This window comes from Carcharodon carcharias, chromosome 13 (genome assembly GCF_017639515.1).
Source record: "Carcharodon carcharias isolate sCarCar2 chromosome 13, sCarCar2.pri, whole genome shotgun sequence".
Classification (NCBI taxonomy): Eukaryota; Metazoa; Chordata; class Chondrichthyes; order Lamniformes; family Lamnidae; genus Carcharodon; species Carcharodon carcharias.
Window position 1 is genome coordinate 87,807,637 of NC_054479.1, and position 19,543 is coordinate 87,827,179.

At 40.2% G+C, this 19,543-nt stretch overlaps 1 protein-coding gene across 5 annotated transcripts in view; it reads left to right on the forward strand.

The window, feature by feature from the left end:
- Positions 1 to 612: 612 nt before the first annotated feature.
- si:ch211-59o9.10 (uncharacterized protein LOC561841 homolog) overlaps positions 613 to 19,543 on the forward strand; it is a 32,190-nt gene continuing 13,259 nt past the window's right edge. Inside the window, exons 1-6 of one of the 5 annotated variants that reach the window (XM_041203657.1) lie at positions 613 to 963; positions 1,066 to 1,249; positions 3,002 to 3,260; positions 3,395 to 3,488; positions 15,619 to 16,264; positions 19,109 to 19,236. In XM_041203657.1, the coding sequence (XP_041059591.1) occupies positions 3,121 to 3,260; positions 3,395 to 3,488; positions 15,619 to 16,264; positions 19,109 to 19,236 (1,008 nt within the window). In that variant the 5' untranslated portion in view covers positions 613 to 963; positions 1,066 to 1,249; positions 3,002 to 3,120. Of the gene's footprint in view, positions 964 to 1,065; positions 1,250 to 3,001; positions 3,261 to 3,394; positions 3,489 to 15,284; positions 15,532 to 15,618; positions 16,265 to 19,108; positions 19,237 to 19,543 lie in introns of those variants that run through there. The other 4 variants (XM_041203656.1, XM_041203658.1, XM_041203659.1 and 1 more) reach the window with 4 other exon arrangements.

Consider the following 19,543-nt stretch of genomic DNA (forward strand, 5'->3'; position numbering starts at 1 on the left):
ACACTACAGCCCTCGCTCTTGTCGATACAACATGTTCAATTGCCAGGGCTGAGGCTCCGCTATTCGCGCCTTCTCGAGCCCCTTATCTGCCTGACTTAAAATCACACCCATCTGTCCCTGATCACTGATCAAATCATACAACGCTAACCTAAGGAGTGTGACCAGGTTATGGTTTCTCCCTCCATGATGTGTCACATTGTCTGCAGCTCAACCTCCAGCTTATCAACTCTGAGCCGAAGCTCCTTGAGCCATAGACATTTACCACAGATGTTGTTGCCATTAATTGTAGTGGCTTCAAGGAGCTCCCACACGCTGCAGCCATGACACATTATCCATCCTGCCATCTTTATTTTGTTAATAAACCTTAGTTGCCATTGACCTGTACCTGAAGGAATGAGTGACCTGTGGGTTGACTCAGTGGTAGTTGACCTATGCGATGAATGACTGGTGGGATGTGACCAATGCAATGAGTGAGAGCGACCGATGCTGTGGATGACCGGTGGGATAACTGACTGGTGAGATGGGTGACCAATGTATTGAGTGGACATTGGGATGGGTGACAAATAGATTGAGTGACCAGTGAGATGGGTGACCATTGACAGGAGTGACTGGTGCGATCAATGATGCACTGACCAATCGGGTCAGTGCGAGCTGTTTTCCACATTTACACCTTCCAGCCAGTGAAAAGCCTCTTTTCAAATTGGAAACACGTCATCACCGCGCGAAAAACCAACCGCCGCTCCAGCCAGCCGGAAGTGGTGAAAAAAATCTCTTCCTTCAGCCAATGGGAGCGAAGAGCGGAAAATGAGGGCGGTGGTAGCGGCCGGTCTGAAAGGCAGCTGGTGGCTAGCAGTGTGTCAGTGAGTTTGCGCAGGTGCCTGTCTCTGCCGGTAGTCTTGATTTTGCGCAGGCGCCTTTTTTCGCCCGGCTGAAGTGTCCGGTGGTTTGTTTGTTCTGCTTTTGGTAAGTGTGACCCTGTACCCAATGACTTAGATTGGCTGTTTTCTTCCACATATCTTTATGATCTTCTAGTAATGGTGGATTTGAAATTACGTCTCGTTACAGATTAGAACTTAAATCCAGCGCCTTAGACCGCATGCCTTTTGTGTTGGTGTAATTAACCGGGCAAAAGAGTGGGCGGTGTCCTGATGTGGGCCTGGACTTGGCCGCTCGTTGATTGACAGCTCCTGCATTGCTGCCTCAGGGCTGTCTCATTGCAGCTCTTCCATCCAGGCTTAGTTACAAACTAGTGAATCACAGCTACAACTTGTATATTATGTAGTGCCTTTATTTTAAATTATGTAGTCAAACCTCCCCAAATGCTTTATCGTTGTTAAATGGACAATTTCATTAAGTCAATTAGCAGAGGCTTGTTTTAAGTGACTTAAAGGAAGAAGTTTATGGAGGGAATTCCAGAGTTTGAAGCTGAAACCATGGTTGCCACTAGCGCAGTGATGAAAGTCAGGATGTAGAAGATTTTAGAAGTGAAAAGGTCTCTAAGGGCCTTTGGGAGGTTATAAAGAAGAGACTTTTTTTCTGCATTCCTGAATATTTTCTCATTCATTAATTTGAATATCTGAAAGTATTTAAAATAAGTTAATTTCAAAAGCTGTTACAAACCAATCAATTTTAAAATAAATTGTGATGCCTCAAATGTTCATAAATTCTCAATTATTTTGTGCAGCTGTAACTATTAATTTGTAGTCACATGTATGCAAGACTTTCCACAAGTGAATGACCAGTTAATCTGCTCTTGATTGAGGAAAGCCTAGGGTGCCAGAGATCCCTGCTCTTTAATGGAGCAAACAGATTAGGCCTTAAATGGGTTTACTGCACAGTTTCTGAAAAATGACCTTTTTATTTGTATTGCTTGTGACAGTGTGCTATTTTGAAATAAATATTACATCAGTATACAATGCAGAAGCATGCTATTTGGCCAAATTAATCTATGCTGGTGCTTGTACTGTCAGTCATTCAGCATTTTTTTTCCTAATGTACTTGTCTAGCTTGCTTCTGGAAGCATCTAAGCTATTTGTGTCTCTTTCTGTTATACTGAGTTTCCACTCAGTAGAGAATTTAAAAAAAATTCCTATTGGATGTACTAATAACTGCTTTAATTATTGTCTCTGATTTTGAATTCTCCTGTAAGTGGGAAATGTTCTCTCTACGTATATCCTCTTACTCCTTCATAATTATAAAGACCTATTAGGTCACTTCCTAGTGTACAATCTTTTGATAGTAGTAATATCTCAGGTCAGTACCATCTCAAATCAAAGAAAAACATATTTTGATTTGTGCAGTAATTGTGCTTAGAACTCAGAAATGAGTGGTCTAATCTCAAGGCAGCATATTAACTAAAGTTAATAAATAATCATTTTAATCCCTAATTAAAAATCTGACTATTTTTAAAAATTTAGAGTTTGTAGGTTTTAAATGGGATTACTTGCCATTGTATCTCATCCAAGTTTTCTTTTAATTGCCTCAGCAAGCAAATTGCATTAGAATTTAGAAATGTGTAGCAAATTTCTTTGAAATATGCTAGATTTTTTTTACTTGAAGGGAAGTTTAATGGCAGTACTTCAAATAGCTTCATTTTAATATGGAAAACCATAGTAATATAGTGTTACAGTGTAAGAGGAAATGGAAATTACAGTTTTTTTTTTTCAGGGTTTCTTACAGGGATTTCATTCTAATTTGAGTTTACTGGAAGCTGTCTGCCTCATATGCTACAACCTTGAAGTTTCCCAGAAGTTCTGTGTTGGCTGTTTGGTTGGTCTGAAATCTTGGACCTTTGCTGGAGGTCCTTGCATGCAGCAGGGTGTTTTCTTGACGCTGGGTCCTGGAATAAACCAGCAGTCAAGGGCACTTGATTCCATGCTCTTAACTTTGGACAAGATTTTTGTATTGTACTTTTTTTATCACATGGTGAATGTCAATGTATGGAGATTAAAACAAGTTTGCAGTCATGCTCTAATCATTTCCATCTGTTATTTTAATGCAGATCCTGAGGATTGCATTGGGGCCAGTTTTACTGTTAGCTACTTATTAGCGCTCATTGTGTTCCAACTTGACTGGATTGCCTATAGGTTTTTAACACTCCGTTAAAATAAGCAAAACAACATGGATCAGACTTTGGATGGACTGGAAGAAAATGAATCTTGCGAGGAGGCAAAATATCTCAGCCCTGATCCCCTGAACAAAGGATATTTATTTGAGATGGATTCCAGTGAGTCAGAATTTGAAATTCCTGAGACGCCCAGGTATAGAAGTTGGGGCTTTAAAGTACTACATTTTCAACCGTCACTGCAGAATGCAGCATCTATGCATTTTTGAGCCATGAATTTCTCACTTCCCTCTCTTTCTCTTTTTTAAAATGTTTTTTTTTTGTTTTAAGCCCTGTTTTTGCCAAGAAGAACAGTAAACCATATCAAGTGGAGACTACATTCCAGGATAGGAGAATTACTAATGAAGGGAGAAAGCCCAAATCTGTGAGTTGGCCTTTTATCTTCTACCATCAAACTTAAATCTGCTTCCCTCAAGTTAACATCAGGAAAAGTAGTTTGATCCTTCAGACTGGTGCTTACAATGCAATTTAGCCAATGCTGAGTCTTGTGTGCTTCATTCCAACAAGTTTGAGAGGGATATTGGGAGAGATGCAGGAACAGGTCACTTCCCTATATAAACATTGAAAAAGAGGATGGGAAGACAGTAATTTCATTGTTGAATAAAAGCACATTCTGGAAACTGTGAACTCATGTAATATGAATAGACCATTTGGGCCAATGCTCAAGGTACATTAGATATTAACTGCCAATGATGGCACTTAATTGCACCTTGACACACTCTGTCAGAACCAACTTTCACTGGCCAGCAGAGTAACGTGCCTGTTAAATTTTAGGGAGTTTGGCAGGATGGGAATAGTTTGAATCTGATTTGAGGCTCCTACACTTTGTTTCCAGGCTGCAGGTGGTAGATGGTTGCAATGAGTACCTATTATATCTGTCACTAATGACCTTGAGACTGAATGGGAATGTGTTGGAGCAGCTAGCTCCCAACCTGTGAAGAAACAAGTGGTATAGCCCTGTTTTTGTTTCCAATGAAAGTGTTTCATATTTAAAAGGGATTGGAAAGTCAGGTAAACTATTTGCATGTGCATATGGTCTTAAAATAGAAGTCCCAAAGCTCTTGAAAGACATAAGAATTGACTGTCAAGCCAAATAGGATAGAGGAGAAGGGTGAAAAAAGCTTCTCAAAGTAGGCTTTTACAAAGTTGGGGCAGGTAGGGAGGGGATTGAAGCCAGAATCATAAGGGGCTTGGGAGCTATCTGCAATGGTGGATTGTAAAGGAAGGGCAGAGGAATGGGTAGTCAGTTGGGGGAATCGACTTCTAGGGAAGGGTATTCTAAGCTTTGAGTAAGTATTTTTTTGGGGTGGATGGAGATGACACTATAAAGTTAATTCTCATCCTGGTGTTTAAATTCCTTCAAATTGTGGAGTGATCAATGTACATTAGCAAGGATGGGTGAGTAGGACTTGGTTCAGATCAGGATAAGAACACTAGTGTTTGAGATGTTCTGTGGTGTTGGTTATGCATCCCCCTGAGTCTGTCCCTCTTTATGCAGGGTGAATTACAGAAGTTTGGTTAGAGCATCAGATTAGTGGAATACAGAGGCAACAAAGGGATCAATGAATACTCCATCAGCACATTGGGTATGATAGAGGTAGGCAATACATATGGTGCAGAAGATATGGGATGGGAAGCTTGGTTTGGATAGTCTGAATACTGGGGTATTCTAGTTCCACCTGTGATGGTGGCTAGGTAGCGTTGCTAAAGTTTTTGGCAGAGGCTGATGTCTTTGGTATTAATTTTAAACTGAAGGAAATCCTTGGTAAGAAACAGTTTTGCAACAAATTGGCAGCTGGCTGTCAGCAATATGTTGGAGAAATTTAACAGTATAAGAGCTGGAAGGGAAGCCACTTCTGGAGACCAGTCTCGCATGACTGCTTGGTTAATACTACAACTAAGCAAGGGCCATTGAGCTGAATAATGGAGAAGGGTGGAGGTTGGCTATGTCAAAGGTCCAGAGATGGAGCAGGTTGGTCATGAATGTTGCAGCAGTTGGACTGTCGTTTGGGACTTCAATTAGGGCTGTTTATTGGGCTGTGGCAGGTAAGGAAATGTGATTGCAGAAGCTCAACAGAAATTGCTGGAAAGGTATTAATTAGGAAGATGACAACATGTCCAAGGACTATAGAAAAAAGGAAAGTTGGGGTGGTCATTTACAAAGGTGGGCAACTGGTGAGTTTGGGGAGTAATGACATGAAGACTTGAGCTGCTGCAATTTTACATCTAGTGTTGGCAGTTTGGCTTGGAGGGCAGTTGGAGCTGAATGGATAGTCTCTGTTGGTGACAGATGTCCATGAGCTCATTACACTTGTTTAGAGGATGGATGGAGCAGGAGGGGTTAAGGAGGCTGTTTTTCTTTTTTTAAAAAAAACTGGTAGTTTGTCCAGAATGATCATAAGTGGGTGGTTTTAGAATAGTCTAGTAGAATTTGAGGTGCTAGATCTCGTGACGGACCACTAATCCAGCTACTGGCTCTGCTCAACTCTGCAACTTACATTTAAAGGAGCAAAATTGAGGGCAATATCAGTGAAATCACTATTGCAATCCTAAGAAATAGAATTAGGCAGTATTGCTCAAGGCTGCTCTGTCATTCAGCAAGGTCATTGCAAAATGCTTACGTCAACTCCAGTTCTGCCTTATCCCCATATGTCTTGAATATACTTGTGAATTTTCCACAGCCTTTTTAGGGTGGAGAATTCCAAATATTCTCAACTATTTGAAGAAATTTCTCCCCTGTCCTAAATAGCTGATCCTTGTACTGTGCTTACGGCCCTTAGTTCTAGATTCTCTAGCCAGAGGAAACATGCTCTTAGCATTGACCCCTCAAACCCAATAAGATTACATACATTTAAATTTTTTTTCTATCTAGAATATTGGCCCACTCTGCAATTTATCTTCATATAACCACCCTTTCCTCCAGGAATCAAGTACCTTCATTACAGCTCATCTAAGGCAATTGTATCCTCCTTTGGTAAAGAGACCAAAACTGTGCCCCCTGTGTTCCAGGTGTTGTTTCACCAAAGTCTTAGTTAATTTTAGGAAAAGTTCCTTACCCTTGTACTCTAAAAGTGAATATTGCTTGTTGTTTCTGCATGCTAGCATTGTGATTTGTATACATGGACCCAGAAATCCTTCTGAACCCCAACACTCGCCTTTTTAAAAATGATTCTGCTTTTCCATTCTTGCCATATTTTGCACTTCCCCCACATACTCCAGCTGCCAGTTTCTGTCCAATCACTTAACTGGTTCCACATCCCGTTGTAACTTTTGTGCACTTTGTAGCTTGCTTTCTGCCATAGCTGTTTTAATTTTGATATATTACCAATCCCCTTGATTAAGTAATTAATATACACTGTAAATGGCTGGGGCCAAGCTCTGATCCTTGTGGCATTCTACTAGTTAAACCCTGCAGCCGACTTCATTCCTACTGATTTCTATCCACTGAATCATTTATCCATGTTAATATGTTGCCCTAATCTTATGTTACAACCTCTTTACCTTTATCAATACCTTCTGAAAATCCTTTATTTCCCTTTATTTATGCTGCAAGTAAGGAAATCATTTGAAAGATTCAATAAAATCTTATTGACTCTACCTAATCATACTGTTTTTGATCCCCCCCTCCCCCACTTCCCCGTGCCTTTTTTTAATACATCCTTAATAGACTATATCATTATTTCCTATAGCTTGTATTAAGCCAGCTGGCCTTTCTTCTTTGATTTTCAAACAGTAGGGTTGTCTTTATTACCTTCCAATCCATAGGAGCTGTTCCAGAGCTTTGGTTTTGATCTGCCAGAGTTCAATGTCTCCCCATTGTCTGCAGCCATCTCTTAAAACCCTAGGATGTGGGCCATCGGGTCCAGGGATTTTGTCAGCTTTTATTCCTGTTCGTTTGAGTGCAACATATTTGCTAATTAAAGTTTCTCAACCTTTTTGACCCTTGGTTCCCACAATATCCAGTATGATTGTCTTAACGGTAGAAGATACTGTTTAATATTTCTGCCATTTTATTGCTGATTATAATTTCTCTGCCTCGAAAGGACCCATGTTTGCTTTTACTAATCTCTTTACATTCTCAAAAGCTCTTAATATTTTTACATTGCTAGTTTACTTATTCTGTTTTCTCCCTCAATCAATTTCTTGGTCATCCTTGGGTTTTTAAAAACCCTCCAATCCTTGGACTTATTGCTCCTTTGATAACATAAGCCTCTTGTAATTTGACCTTGACTTCTTTGGTCAGCCATGATGGTACTATTTTATTACCCAGGGGAGTTTTTAGTTGAATTGTAGGTTATTTCTTTAAACGTTTACTATTGCTCATCTACCATATGTTTACACCTATTTATTCATGTATTCACAAATGGCTTTCTTTAAGTTTAGGTTCTAGCTTTGGACATCATTCAAACTTAAATTTCTCATCCCTGATATGAATTTTGCCATTGGCATTTTGGAAATCCATCATTTTAAATGTGTTCTGACTTTCAAGGCTGGTACAGGGCTTAATCTCAACTGAGAGCAGGAACTGACTGCAGAGTTGATTAGAAAAGCAAGTGCAGAAGAGACAGAGCAGCTCCTCCAATCATATTTGGTCTTTCCATGCTTGTTGCTCCAGCCCTTCCAATCACAGGTTTTCTCCCTCCTTCTGCTACTCCTTTAGAGATCAGACCAGAATCTGATTGGAGGAGCATTAAGGTAGGAGACAGGGACCCTGTGATTGGAGTAGTTGTTCTTGCTGGTCCCAAGGCTGCCATGCAGCTGCACAGCAGGGGTCAATGCCTGGTACCAGCTCTCCTGCCCACTGTAAGCATTCATCCTGGTGTAGAGAACCACCAAGTACTTGGAGTTGGCCCTCCTTGTAAATGTTGAAGCAATTCTGCAGTGTGCAGAGCAACTGTGCTTTGGAGCACCTGTCTTGTGGCTCAGTTTTTTTTTTTTTGTTTCTGTACTCGAGCCTGTAGCACACAGAACTGCATGTTCATGGGCTTCAAGTAACATCCACCTTTGTCACATCTGACAAGCTTTCTCCATAACCCAAAGAACTTCTTTCATCAATATTGTCTGTGCCCTGTCCATTGCATTGCTGGTCAGTGATTCCCTTGTGTGGATTTGCTTCATAGAATCATTCTAGAGGAAATTGCAGTCCTTAATTGCAATGCAGCATGCTTTGCCTTTTTGTTCTAAAGGAACCTCCTATTTGTGTATGTTTATTTGTTATTGCAAGGTTGCTAACATCTATTTAGTCAGATTTTCATCTTGCATCTTTATGGAATGCTAGGATATAATCTTGTCAAAAAGATGTTTTTAGATGAGGAAATACCTCATTTGCCACTTGCTAATGCTGGTTGGATGTTATTCTGGCAAACCATGCTATTTAATACGCAAATCTGCATTCATAAAATTATCTGAAATCATTTGAGGGCATGACCTAACTGAAGAGTGGTTACTGCACATAACAGGAGTATTGTAATTGCATAGTATCTTCACAGTAGTTGTCTCTATCTCTTTACCTTTTCCTCCTTCTCTTCCCCTCCCTGCACTTTCACAATTTCTGAATATGGATTCCACTTCTCCAGTAAATGAGGTTATACTTGAATAGCTGTTTGCACTGAAAGTTCAACTATAAATACCTAAACTTCCATTGATTTTGAACTTTGAGACTAAGATAACTGGAATTTTTGTGAGGTGCTAGCAACTGCTGATCTCAGTACTTTTACACTACATCAAATGGGTGGAATTGTCAAATTATTTGCATTTGCCACAGGTAAGTGCTTTAATTTTCCAACTCCTCTTGCTGTAGCGACTTTGCTGCTTGCTTTATGTGTAGATGATTCCTTGTCACAAAATTCAGACCTTTTTGCTTTGGCCACTCTGAACCCTGTCATATGGTAAAGATCTTCTGGGGAAGTGAGATCATAAGATCTTAGCAGATCTGAAATAGCCTGTTCTCCAGTTGGCTTTTCAGTATTGTTCGAGAAAACACTCAATGCTTCAATTAGTGGAAACGCTTTCTGCTTTTCTAGTCACAGTATTTATGTGGCTGTAAATTCTCTAACTTCGTTAGAAGAAATGAACGGTGGCATGGTTGACTGAAGGAAGAGTTTAAAGTAATGGATTTTGTCTGGTAGTAAATTTGCTGTAAATATCAGTACATCTGGCTAATTTGATGTGATATGGAACAGTTTTCGTGTGGAGGTAAGTTGTTGTGGTTTAGGAGTTGGTTGAAAATCTGGCTGCTCAAAATTTACAAATCATTTGAGGCACCTAATTTGCTGAAGGGGCTTTAAGAGTGAATCTTTGGTGCTATGGGAAAAGAAGATTGGAATTTGAATTACTGATGAAAGACATTGAGGTTTGACTCCTCCATCCAAAAAGAACCACTGCTCCTCCATCCCACTTTTTTTTCCCCCACTACCTGCCATGACATCCCACTTGAATTAATCTAAGGTTTTTTCTTTTTTGCCTCTTCTAGCCTACACATTGAACTTTTTGATAACTTTGTGCAAGGGACTAGATAATCAGGCCTAAACTTCCCATCGCTGCTTTGAGACTGTGGCTTTTATCCTACTTATTACATTGGATGACCTGCTTCTGAACTGTAAATTCTGGCCAACTAAGGCATGCCATTGTTAGTGCTCCAACTAGGCCTCTGCCCATCCTCACCTACAAGCATTGTTATGACCAGTCCCCAGGTGAGATCCTCCCAATTTATGATCCTGGATGAGGTACCCTAAATTGTTATGCTTCTGGTTGAGGAGGGATGAACTGGCTCCCTTTCTTTATTCATCCCCCTCAGTTGGTCGTAACAAGGTTAATTTGAAAAGGATTCCTTCCCTTGTGGATACCTTTTTCTAGCCCAAATGTATTTATGCTTTAAAAGGAGCTAAGTTAACCAGGCTGCCTTGAGTTAGAGTTTACTGGTTACTAAACATGAAATAATAAAGCAACACAGATTCACAGATTAGAAATAAAGTTTAAAAATATATGAATCAGTCCTTTGGCTCGTCCATGAAGAGTAAATGGTGAAACATCGGGGCGATTCTAGTAGCGCTGACTTTGGCATTTGAGCAGTTGGTTGGAGATTCTTGGTTCTGCAGATTAGCTGAAAGGAGTTGTCTTGTTTTCTTTTTGACTCTGGCTTTGCTGACCTGTGACTTCCAGCAATCAGGTTTTTTTTTTAAACTGCAAATGTAGGGATGTCCAGCTGGTGGTCTTCAGCTGTGACCTTCACACCACACACACAGGCACACAGACACACACCAGAGTAGTGCAGAACTAGGGTTGCAGTTGGCTTTTTAAAACTCCTATCCCTGATATAACTCAACAGGTAGTTTTGGCTGACATAGTAATCATTTTCCATTATCTCCGCAACCACAAGCGATTGCATTGTATCTTTTTTCCTTTGAAGTGCCTTTGCCTGAAGCAGGACGTATCACACCTTTTAGGTGCTACATTCCGTTCTCTGAACTAGTTGGTTGAGTCTGCATAGGAATTTTCCAGCAAGTGGTTACCTTGCAAGCAAAAGCTGGCTGAGACTTTTTTTTTGAAAAAAAAGTCTGTCTTAAAAATTCAATAGATCCATAAGTAATTCAGGGATAGGATCCATGGTCATGACAGTGTAAGCACAAGGGAACTGAATAGAGGCAATTATATGATTTGCTCCAACTATTCTTCCACGTACTCTAGATAAAGCAATTTTCTTATGAGTTCCCCATTTGATTTCTCAGCATTTGCCTTGCATTGATGGCCTCTTTTTGCAGTTGCCCAATACACAAACTGAAGTCACCCCTCTGCCTTCAAGGAAAGAGCCTGCTCACCTTTCCTGATGAGTTTAATCTCAGTTCTGGTATCATCCTTAAACTTATTTACTTTTGCACCTTTTTTTTTTACTGGCTTCTGTAGTATGCAGCTCTGGTTATCACTCACTCCCAAGTGTAACTGAGGTTTGATATAAATTTGGCATAACTTCACTTCTATCCAACAAATGATATTCATATAGCACCTTTTTAGGTTACTCTTGGATGTTTGACGGGAGCATCATAAAACAAATTTGACAGCATAAAGACATAACTAAAAGCTTGGTGAGGGAAGTAAGTTTTAAGGGGGGTGGTGGTGGGGGGGGGTGGGGGCAGATGTTTAGGGAGGTAATTTGAGATCTTGTCTTTAGCTGCCAAGGCCATAACCACCAGGGAGGCACAGGCCAAATTAGAGGAGCATGTGTACCTCAGATTGTGGGGCTGAAGGAGATTACTGATGGAGAGGGCTGTGGCCATAGAGGGATTTGGAAATGAGGTTGAGAATTTCAAAATCAAGGTGCCTCAGGTGGGAGCCAATGTAGGATTACAAGCAGGGTTCATGGGTAAATAGCTTTGATGTGAGTTAAGACATGGGCAACAGAGTTTTGGATGACCTGGTTTAGAGTAGCTGATATCATGTCAAATAACATGATTGCAAACTATGGTTCAGCCTCCCTTCTAAGGGAGAAGGAAGGAGTTGTTGGCTAGGGATCAGTTTGGAGCAGGGACCAAAGACATTGGGTTCAGCTTTTCCAATATTTAGCTCAAGGAAATTTCTGTTTAAACAGTACTCTGACAATATAGAAAATGGAGTACTCAAAAGAGATGCTTGAGAGCTGGATGTTGTCAGTATATATGTGGAAATGAACTCTTTTACATGCTGCCCCTCAGACCTCTTAAAATGACAAGAGGAGCCTGAGGAACATACTTGAACAACCAGAGCTTACTGTGAAGAAGGAAGAGAAGCCATTGCAGGTGATCCTTTGGCTATGATTAGATAATGGAACCAGGCAATTGTAGTTCCATCTAACTGGACAGTGGTGGATGGGCAATAGAGGAGGATGGAATGGTCAGGCATGTCGAGACTGAAGACAAGTAGAGAAGGAAGGATAGGTAGTTTATCTTTCATCACAATTGCATAGAATACCATTTGTGACTGGCAGCATTATTTCTGTGCCCTCTAGAAATAGACCCGAGTGCTTGATTTGTTTTTATGACGCATGTTACAATTGATTTTTTTTTTGTGTACTTCTCATCAGAAGACCTGAAATGTTAACTGCTTCTCTCTCCACAGTTGCTGCTAGACTTGCTGAGTAGTTCCAGCATTTAATTTTGTTTCCAGGCTTGTGGTACTGGCAGTATTTTGCTTTTGTATTGGTGTATGATTTATACATTTGAGCTCAAGATCTCTTTGCCCCGTACCCCATTTAGATTCTTATTTACTAAGCCTACCTTGCGCTTTCAGTAAGAAAAATGCCTCAGTTGTATTTGCCATAGTCTATTTTACAAAGTTTATTGGTGTCAGCTTGTAATTTGTTTTGCTCAGTGACTATCCCTACAATTTGGTGTATACAGATTAAGAAATTATTGATTCCAAAGTCTAAATCATATTAATTGTGCATTGATCCTTGTAGGACCCCAGTTTATACCTGTCTGGGCTTCTCAAACTGGGGATTATAACACAAGATTCTAAGGTTGAGTCCCGCAGCAGTGATGGCTGGTGGTGTCAGAATATTACCCAGTGCCTTCAGATGTTTCTTTTATCTCGTAGAGTAAATTGAATTGGCTGAGGACTGGTATCTGTATTGCTGGGGACCTCAGGAGGAAGCTGAGATTGATTACCTGCTCGGCACTTCTGGCTGAAGATTCTTGCAAATGCTTTAGCCTTATCGTTTGTTTTGTTATGCTGGACTGACGATGGGGATATTTGTGGGGCGGCCTCCTCCAGTGAGTTGCTTAATTGTCCTCCACCATTCATGACTGACTGTGGCAGGATTGCAGAGCTTAGATTTGATTTGTTGGTTGTGGGATCGCTTGGCGCTCTATCACCTGCTTATGCTGTTTGGCACACAAGTAGTTCTGTGTAGCTTCAAGTTGCCTCATTTTTAGGTATGCCTGGTGCTGCTCCAGGCATGCTGTCCTGCATGCTTCATTGAACCAGGGTTGATCCCTGGCTTGGTGGTAATGGCAGTGTGGGAGATATTCCAGGCTGAGGTTACAGATTGTAGTTGAATATTATTTCTGCTGTTGGCTCACATCATCTCATGGATGCCCAGTCTTGAGTTGTTGGATCTGTTTTGAGATCTATCCCATTTAGCACTGCTACACAACATGGGAGGGTATCCTCAATGTGAAGACTGGAAAATGTTTCTACAAGGTGGTTACTCCTACCAATACTGTTATGGACAGATGCATCAGTGATGGGTAGGTTGGTGAGGATGAGGTCAGGTATGTTTTTCCTTGTTGGTTCTCTCACTACTTGCCACAGACCCAGTCTAGCAGCCATGTCCTTTAGGACTCAGTCTGTGGCGGTGCTACCAAGCCACTCTTGATGATGGACAGCAAAGTCCCCGCCCCATCCAGAATACATTCTGTGCCCTTGCCACATTCAGTGCTTCCTCCAAGTGGTGTTCAACAGGAGTGTTTATGATGCCAGCCTAGATGACAAAAGGTGGGAAGTGATGTTCTGCAAAGATCAGGGCTGAGACCACTTCAACTTTTTATATAAACTATTTGGATTTGATTCGAATTCAAAATATCAATTACCACATTTGAGGACAACATTGAATTAAGTGTAGTTAATGGAGAGCTGGAACATAGCAAAGGACAGTGAAAATTGCTCAATGGGTGTCTAATTATTAAACTTCATGTAGGTAAATGTGGTGTATATTTTGGTAGGAAAAATCTGCCACATACCCATTTGGAAAATGTCTAACTGGAGTAGTGGAGCAAAATAATCTGTAGTTGCAGATACAAAGTTGCTTAACTTGGACAATAAGATGCAAACAAAGGGGTTGTTTCAAGTGAGATAGAATGAAAGCCAAGATTTCTATCAAATCTTGGTTAGACCACATGGACTATGCACAAGTCTGGTCTCCATCGGGTACAGAGATAGTGGCAAAGGTGAAAAAATTGTTTACTAGAATGATACAAGTACTGAGGTTATAACTATCAAGGACTGAACAGGCTGGGGCTGTTTTTTATTTGGGGGGGCTGGGAAAGAGAGAAAAAAGACAAAGTTGACTTGACGGCGATCTAGGTTTTTTAGACAAATGCCTCTTTAGCAGGGGAGGTCTGAACCAGGTGTTATGAATTCAATAGGGATTTCAGGAGCAATGTCTTTACCTAGTTTAGAATGTGGACCTTGCAACCACAAGGAGTAACTGTGGCAAATAGCACAGATACATTTAATGGATGCTGGATATGCATGGGAGAAAGGATTAAAGGATATGTTAATAGGGTTAAATGAAGGCTGGGAGAAGTCTGGTGCATAAACAATAGCGTGACCAGTTGGCCAAATGGCTAGCTCTGCACTGCAAGTGCAATGCAGTTTTTCAAATTGTCATAGCATGAGAGTCAGATAATTGTGGGTTCAAGCTTCACTCTGCTTGATTGCACAGTCCAGGCTGACAGGCAAAGCTATTCTGAGGGTGTTATATTTTGGCCGAGATAGTAAACCAAGCTTCATTTTTCCCCCCTCCCTGATGTATAAGACCACATCACTATTTGAAGAGCAGGCAAATTCTCCCAGTGTACTGGTTACCACTTATCTCTCAACTATCATCTCTTTAAACCTGGTCACTTTGTTTTATTGCTGTTTGCAGGGCATTACTCTGACAAATTGCCATCTGTTCATGCACAGCAACTACAATGCAAAGTGCTTTAACTTGGAAGAATTCTAGGCATACATGGAGGTGTTAAATCAATCCGAGCTTTTGACCTCCGGGTTGATAGCATAATAGCTGGGCCGGTTTTTTTTAAATTCCCTTTTTAATAGGATTAGTAATTGCAGCTCCCCCTGCCACTCTCTCTAAATGATACTCAATACCTGGATGAACTTGTATTTTGGAACTGATTTGAAGTAGTACTTAAATATTCTCCCCTCTCTAATGAAGCTGAAGTCACCTAGTGCTCAACACCAGCCTTGCATTCATTCAAGGTAGTTAGATACCATGGTGACAACTCTTCCTCATTTCATTGTGCCACCAGCTACCCCCTCTACATGATTCAGCTGAAAAGCCTAACTCCTCTAATCTTCATTATTGAATTAAATTCACCAGTTCTTGACTTCAGCACTAGATGGAGCTCCACTGTCATAGAAGGCAAAGGATGGTTAGCAGGATTAGTGTTTATCCTACGCCATACATGGGAGTGGTAGTGATGCTTCAAATTGCTTTGTCCTGTGTCAGATGTACACAGGGATGAGAACAGAAGACTTGCATACCTTGCTGGCTATTTTATGTTTGGATTGTCATTGTAGCCTTTTTTTGAACTATGTATTGAGCTTTATTTTTGGGAAGTGTTTTGTAACTTGCTTAACTGAGGTTGTGGAAGAATTGGCTCTTTCAGCTTTGCAGTGTCATCCATTGTAACAGCTGAAAAGGAAATAAGGTTATTTGCCATATCTTCACGCAGAAACAGTGGTATTATCAATACGTTGACTGCTATGTTTTTCACTTGAACTTTGCTGTGTTTTAGGTTGCACAGACCAGTACCCTTCCACCAAAGAGGTGCCTTGTAATGACAAACAATACTGCAACTTGGACACCTGAAAAACATGCCAAGAGGTTAGTTGTAGAAGACTGTGAAGCCTATCCTTCCTGCTTGTTGAAGAGCCCTGTTTGTTTAAAACCAAAGCAAAATAAATCTTTCCCAAGTCCAAATTCAAAAAGAGCAAACACTACCAAAGCTGCTGCTACCAAAAAATACTTACAATTAAAAAAATCTCGTACAGAGTCAAAACTATTTTCCAAGTCAAGAGATTCCAGTGCCCCTCCTGTTAAAACAAACTACTCTGTTGCCACACATTGTCATTCTCCTTCAACAGTCTCCAGCTCTCACTATTCGCCAACAATGAAAAGAGCAAAATCGAGTTCTGAAAGTTTGCCAGTTGCCAGCAGTTCAAATTCACGAAGTCCTTCAATATTCAAGGCCAGCAATGCATGTTTGAAGGAGAATGGAAGAATAGATTCAGCACCAACATCCTCTGCCTTTGAATTGTGCACAGGTGGTTTTGCAATCACCTCTGCTTTGAAATCTTCAGCATCTTCTCCAAACTCCACACTGGCTATTTTAGCAAATGGTGCAAGTGACTGGATTGATCTCCTGGACGATGATGAAACAGGTAGGTTCCTGCATTTATTTTTATATGGAAATTTGGGAAAGGTTTGCTTAATGCTGTTGCAGTTTCCCTGTTAACATAATTTTGAATTCTAAAAATAACTTAATTACTGGTAGTCCTAGTTAAATTTCTTTAGCATGAATTTAGTAGAATCACATGTACAGCAACAGAGTAGACCATTCAGCCCATCAAATCTAAGTGTTTCTCCTTGAGCCACTTGGTCTAATTCCACTCCTCACTTTTCATTTCCTCTAAGTAGTTGCTTAAATATATAATTCCTTTAATTTATACTCTTTATTTTAAGATTGGAATTCTAACCACTTTTGTCTTTTTTTTAAAAACAAACTCAGCTTCCTTAACCATAATTTTGTGATTACTGACCAGGGGAAAATAATCTGTTTGGAAATCTAATCTCAAGCACTTAGGCTTTTCAGTAGAAATGAAGTCAAGTTAACTCAATTGCCATCCTTTTAATTATGCTACCCTCCAATAATGGCACTCTAGAAAGCTTGAATATTACTGAAAACTGTTCAATGATTCTTAACTACCTTGTGGACTTCAAATGTGCATTTAATTGCAGACTTCTCGTCATTTTGAATTACTATATTGATTTCCAGCTGAGGGAATCCTGTTGTGGCCCATAAGCAATGACATGGGGCAAATCTAAATGAGGTTCTGGAGATGGGGTATTAGAAACTGTGTTCTAAGCAAACAAACCATTTCTGGATTTCTGCCTGAGCCACAGATAAATTGACATAGCATCAAGATTAGAGAATTAAACACTTGGCTGAGTTGTGTGAGATGGGGTTTTAATTCATGGGATATGGGCACTAGTGCTGGGAAGGGGGAAACTGTTCTGTTGGGGTGAATTCCACTTTAAACTGAGCTAAAGACTTAAACTAAGAATGGGGTGAGGGGTGGGGGCCAGGTGAAAGGAAATTTGGAAACCTGATGAGAAGTTGAGTTAACAGAGCAGTGTAGTGAATTGGTTAAAGACCAGTGGAGTGGAACAGGAAGGGACAGTTTAGTGGTAATAGTACACCAAATAAAGGTCCATGCAAAGAATAGTGGCTTATACCTTTTAAAAGTTCTTTATCCATCTGAATGTATAAAGCATTTGACAGTTGAATAGATTTAATCTGATCACCACTACAGAGACATGGTTGCAAAATGACCAAGGCTGGGAAATAAACATTCCAGTACCTTTCAGAGACAGATTGGGAAAGGAGGTGGAGAGCCCTGATGAGGCCAGTAGTAATGAAGGATCTTTGATCAAAAGATCAGGAGGTGGAATATTTATAGATGGAGATTAGAAATGAGTCTGAAACATTGGCAGGAGTTTTGTAGATCTCTAACAGTGGCTCCACCTTTGAACAGATCATTGAGCAAGAAATAATTGGAACTTGTAACAAGGGCAATGTAATCAGGAATTTCACCTTCAACTAGACAAATCAAATGGGCAGAGGTAGTGTGGCAGATGAGTTTTAGAAGCTTTAGTGACAGCTTCCTAAATGTTGAATTAACTAGAAGCTGAAGCTGTATTAGATTTAGTATTGTATAACGAAGCAGGGTTAATTAATTTCCTAGTTGACTCGATTACGTATTAAATTTGAATCCAAAATAATCTTACCTATGTGATTAGCTTCAAGTTTGAGGGGATAGCTGGCTAAATAAACTAAATGCATTGTAAACAATCAGTGAAAAACATTTAAAGAAACAATTCAAAGGGGATAATGGTGAGAAATTTGAGGTAATTGTTTGCCAGCAGAGAAAAAGTAATACAGGAACCTTAAGTAGACAAACTCACTAGGACCTGAACAATAGTAGGCCCTTTGCCTCCTTACCATTCAGTTAGATCATATCTGTACCTCAACACCATTTTTCTGACTTTGATCTGCACCATTTGATACACTTGCTTAAACTATCTCCACTTTCAGTTGACCAACCCCTGTGAAATTGTTGTTCTCTCTTCAGTTTTCTCTGGCTCCAACTCTTCCTCTCTTCTCCATGATCACAGCACTAAACAAAATACATTTGGAGCTCCATTCATGGTTACATGAAAGAGGTGCTAGCTGTGGGGTGGCCCTTTGGAACTATAGACTGACTCCACACTTGCATGTACACGGGAGTCAATTTGGCCAGGTAACAGTTGAGTCTTTATGGGGAAAGGTATGCATATAAGTTCAGGTCTGGCAAGTTGCATCATGTCATTGGCAGTTACTGGAGCCAAGACGTGGGTAAGTTGATTTGCCTCCATTGCTGAACCTCCTATGGCTACGCTTATAATTGGTTCAGAGAAAATGGTATGCCATTTAGTCAGTGCTATCTACAGTCGAGTCATGATGTTACATAATTTAAATGAATTGGGACTTTGTAGACCTAATATCAGCTTGGGCTGCTTGAATACAGATACTCTTATTTCCCTAAGTTTGCTTCAGGAAGGCGATTGACAGCAGTCTTGTTGGGTTACTTCATGAGATGCTGTCAGCTTGTGGATTGGAGTCATGTGTAAGCTGGGCAGAGTAGCAGTAGCTTCCCTTCCCTGAAGGTAGAGTTTGAACTCTGAACATCTAGCTTGTTCATCTGGTACATATAATGACTGTACCCTAGTATCCAGAGATACCTTACCTTTTGAAAGGGTATATAATTGGGTGAATAAAATGATCAGATTGGGTAAGAGGGTACACACTACAGCACTGCATCCACAAAATATTTGATTTAATTTTTGGCTCCTGAAGTTGTAGTTCAGTCCATTTTCAAAAACCCCTTATCCTAGAGGGTTTTAATTGATACTGTGCTAATGTTTCCATCTGTGCTGTTTTTTAAAAAAAAATATACATTTATAAGCACCCTCAAGAGAACAATGGAAATGGGAGCCACCAATAATTGTGGTTGATGATGATGATGATTCAACTGATTCATTTGTTCGTTTTGCGCAACTTGAAGAGGATGAGGCATTTGCCAGACAGCTTCAGGTACATGAATAACTATTCACTAGAACACAGCTCCTTTAGATTGCTTTGATCTCTGTAAAGCATAATCTGTTGTATATTTGTCTATCATGACTGTCTACCCATTGTTGCATTGTGCATGTCTGCCATTGTTTGTTTGTTTATTTACAGATCAAGTTTGTCACAAACTGCTTAATTCATAGTAAAAGCAGAACACAGAATTCCCACCCATTTTGTAAATCTATCAAGGCTGCTGTTTCTTTAATCTCCTAGTTTTTTTTCAGGCCCTACATCTTTGGCTGAGGATGGATGAATGACCTATATCGGTCTG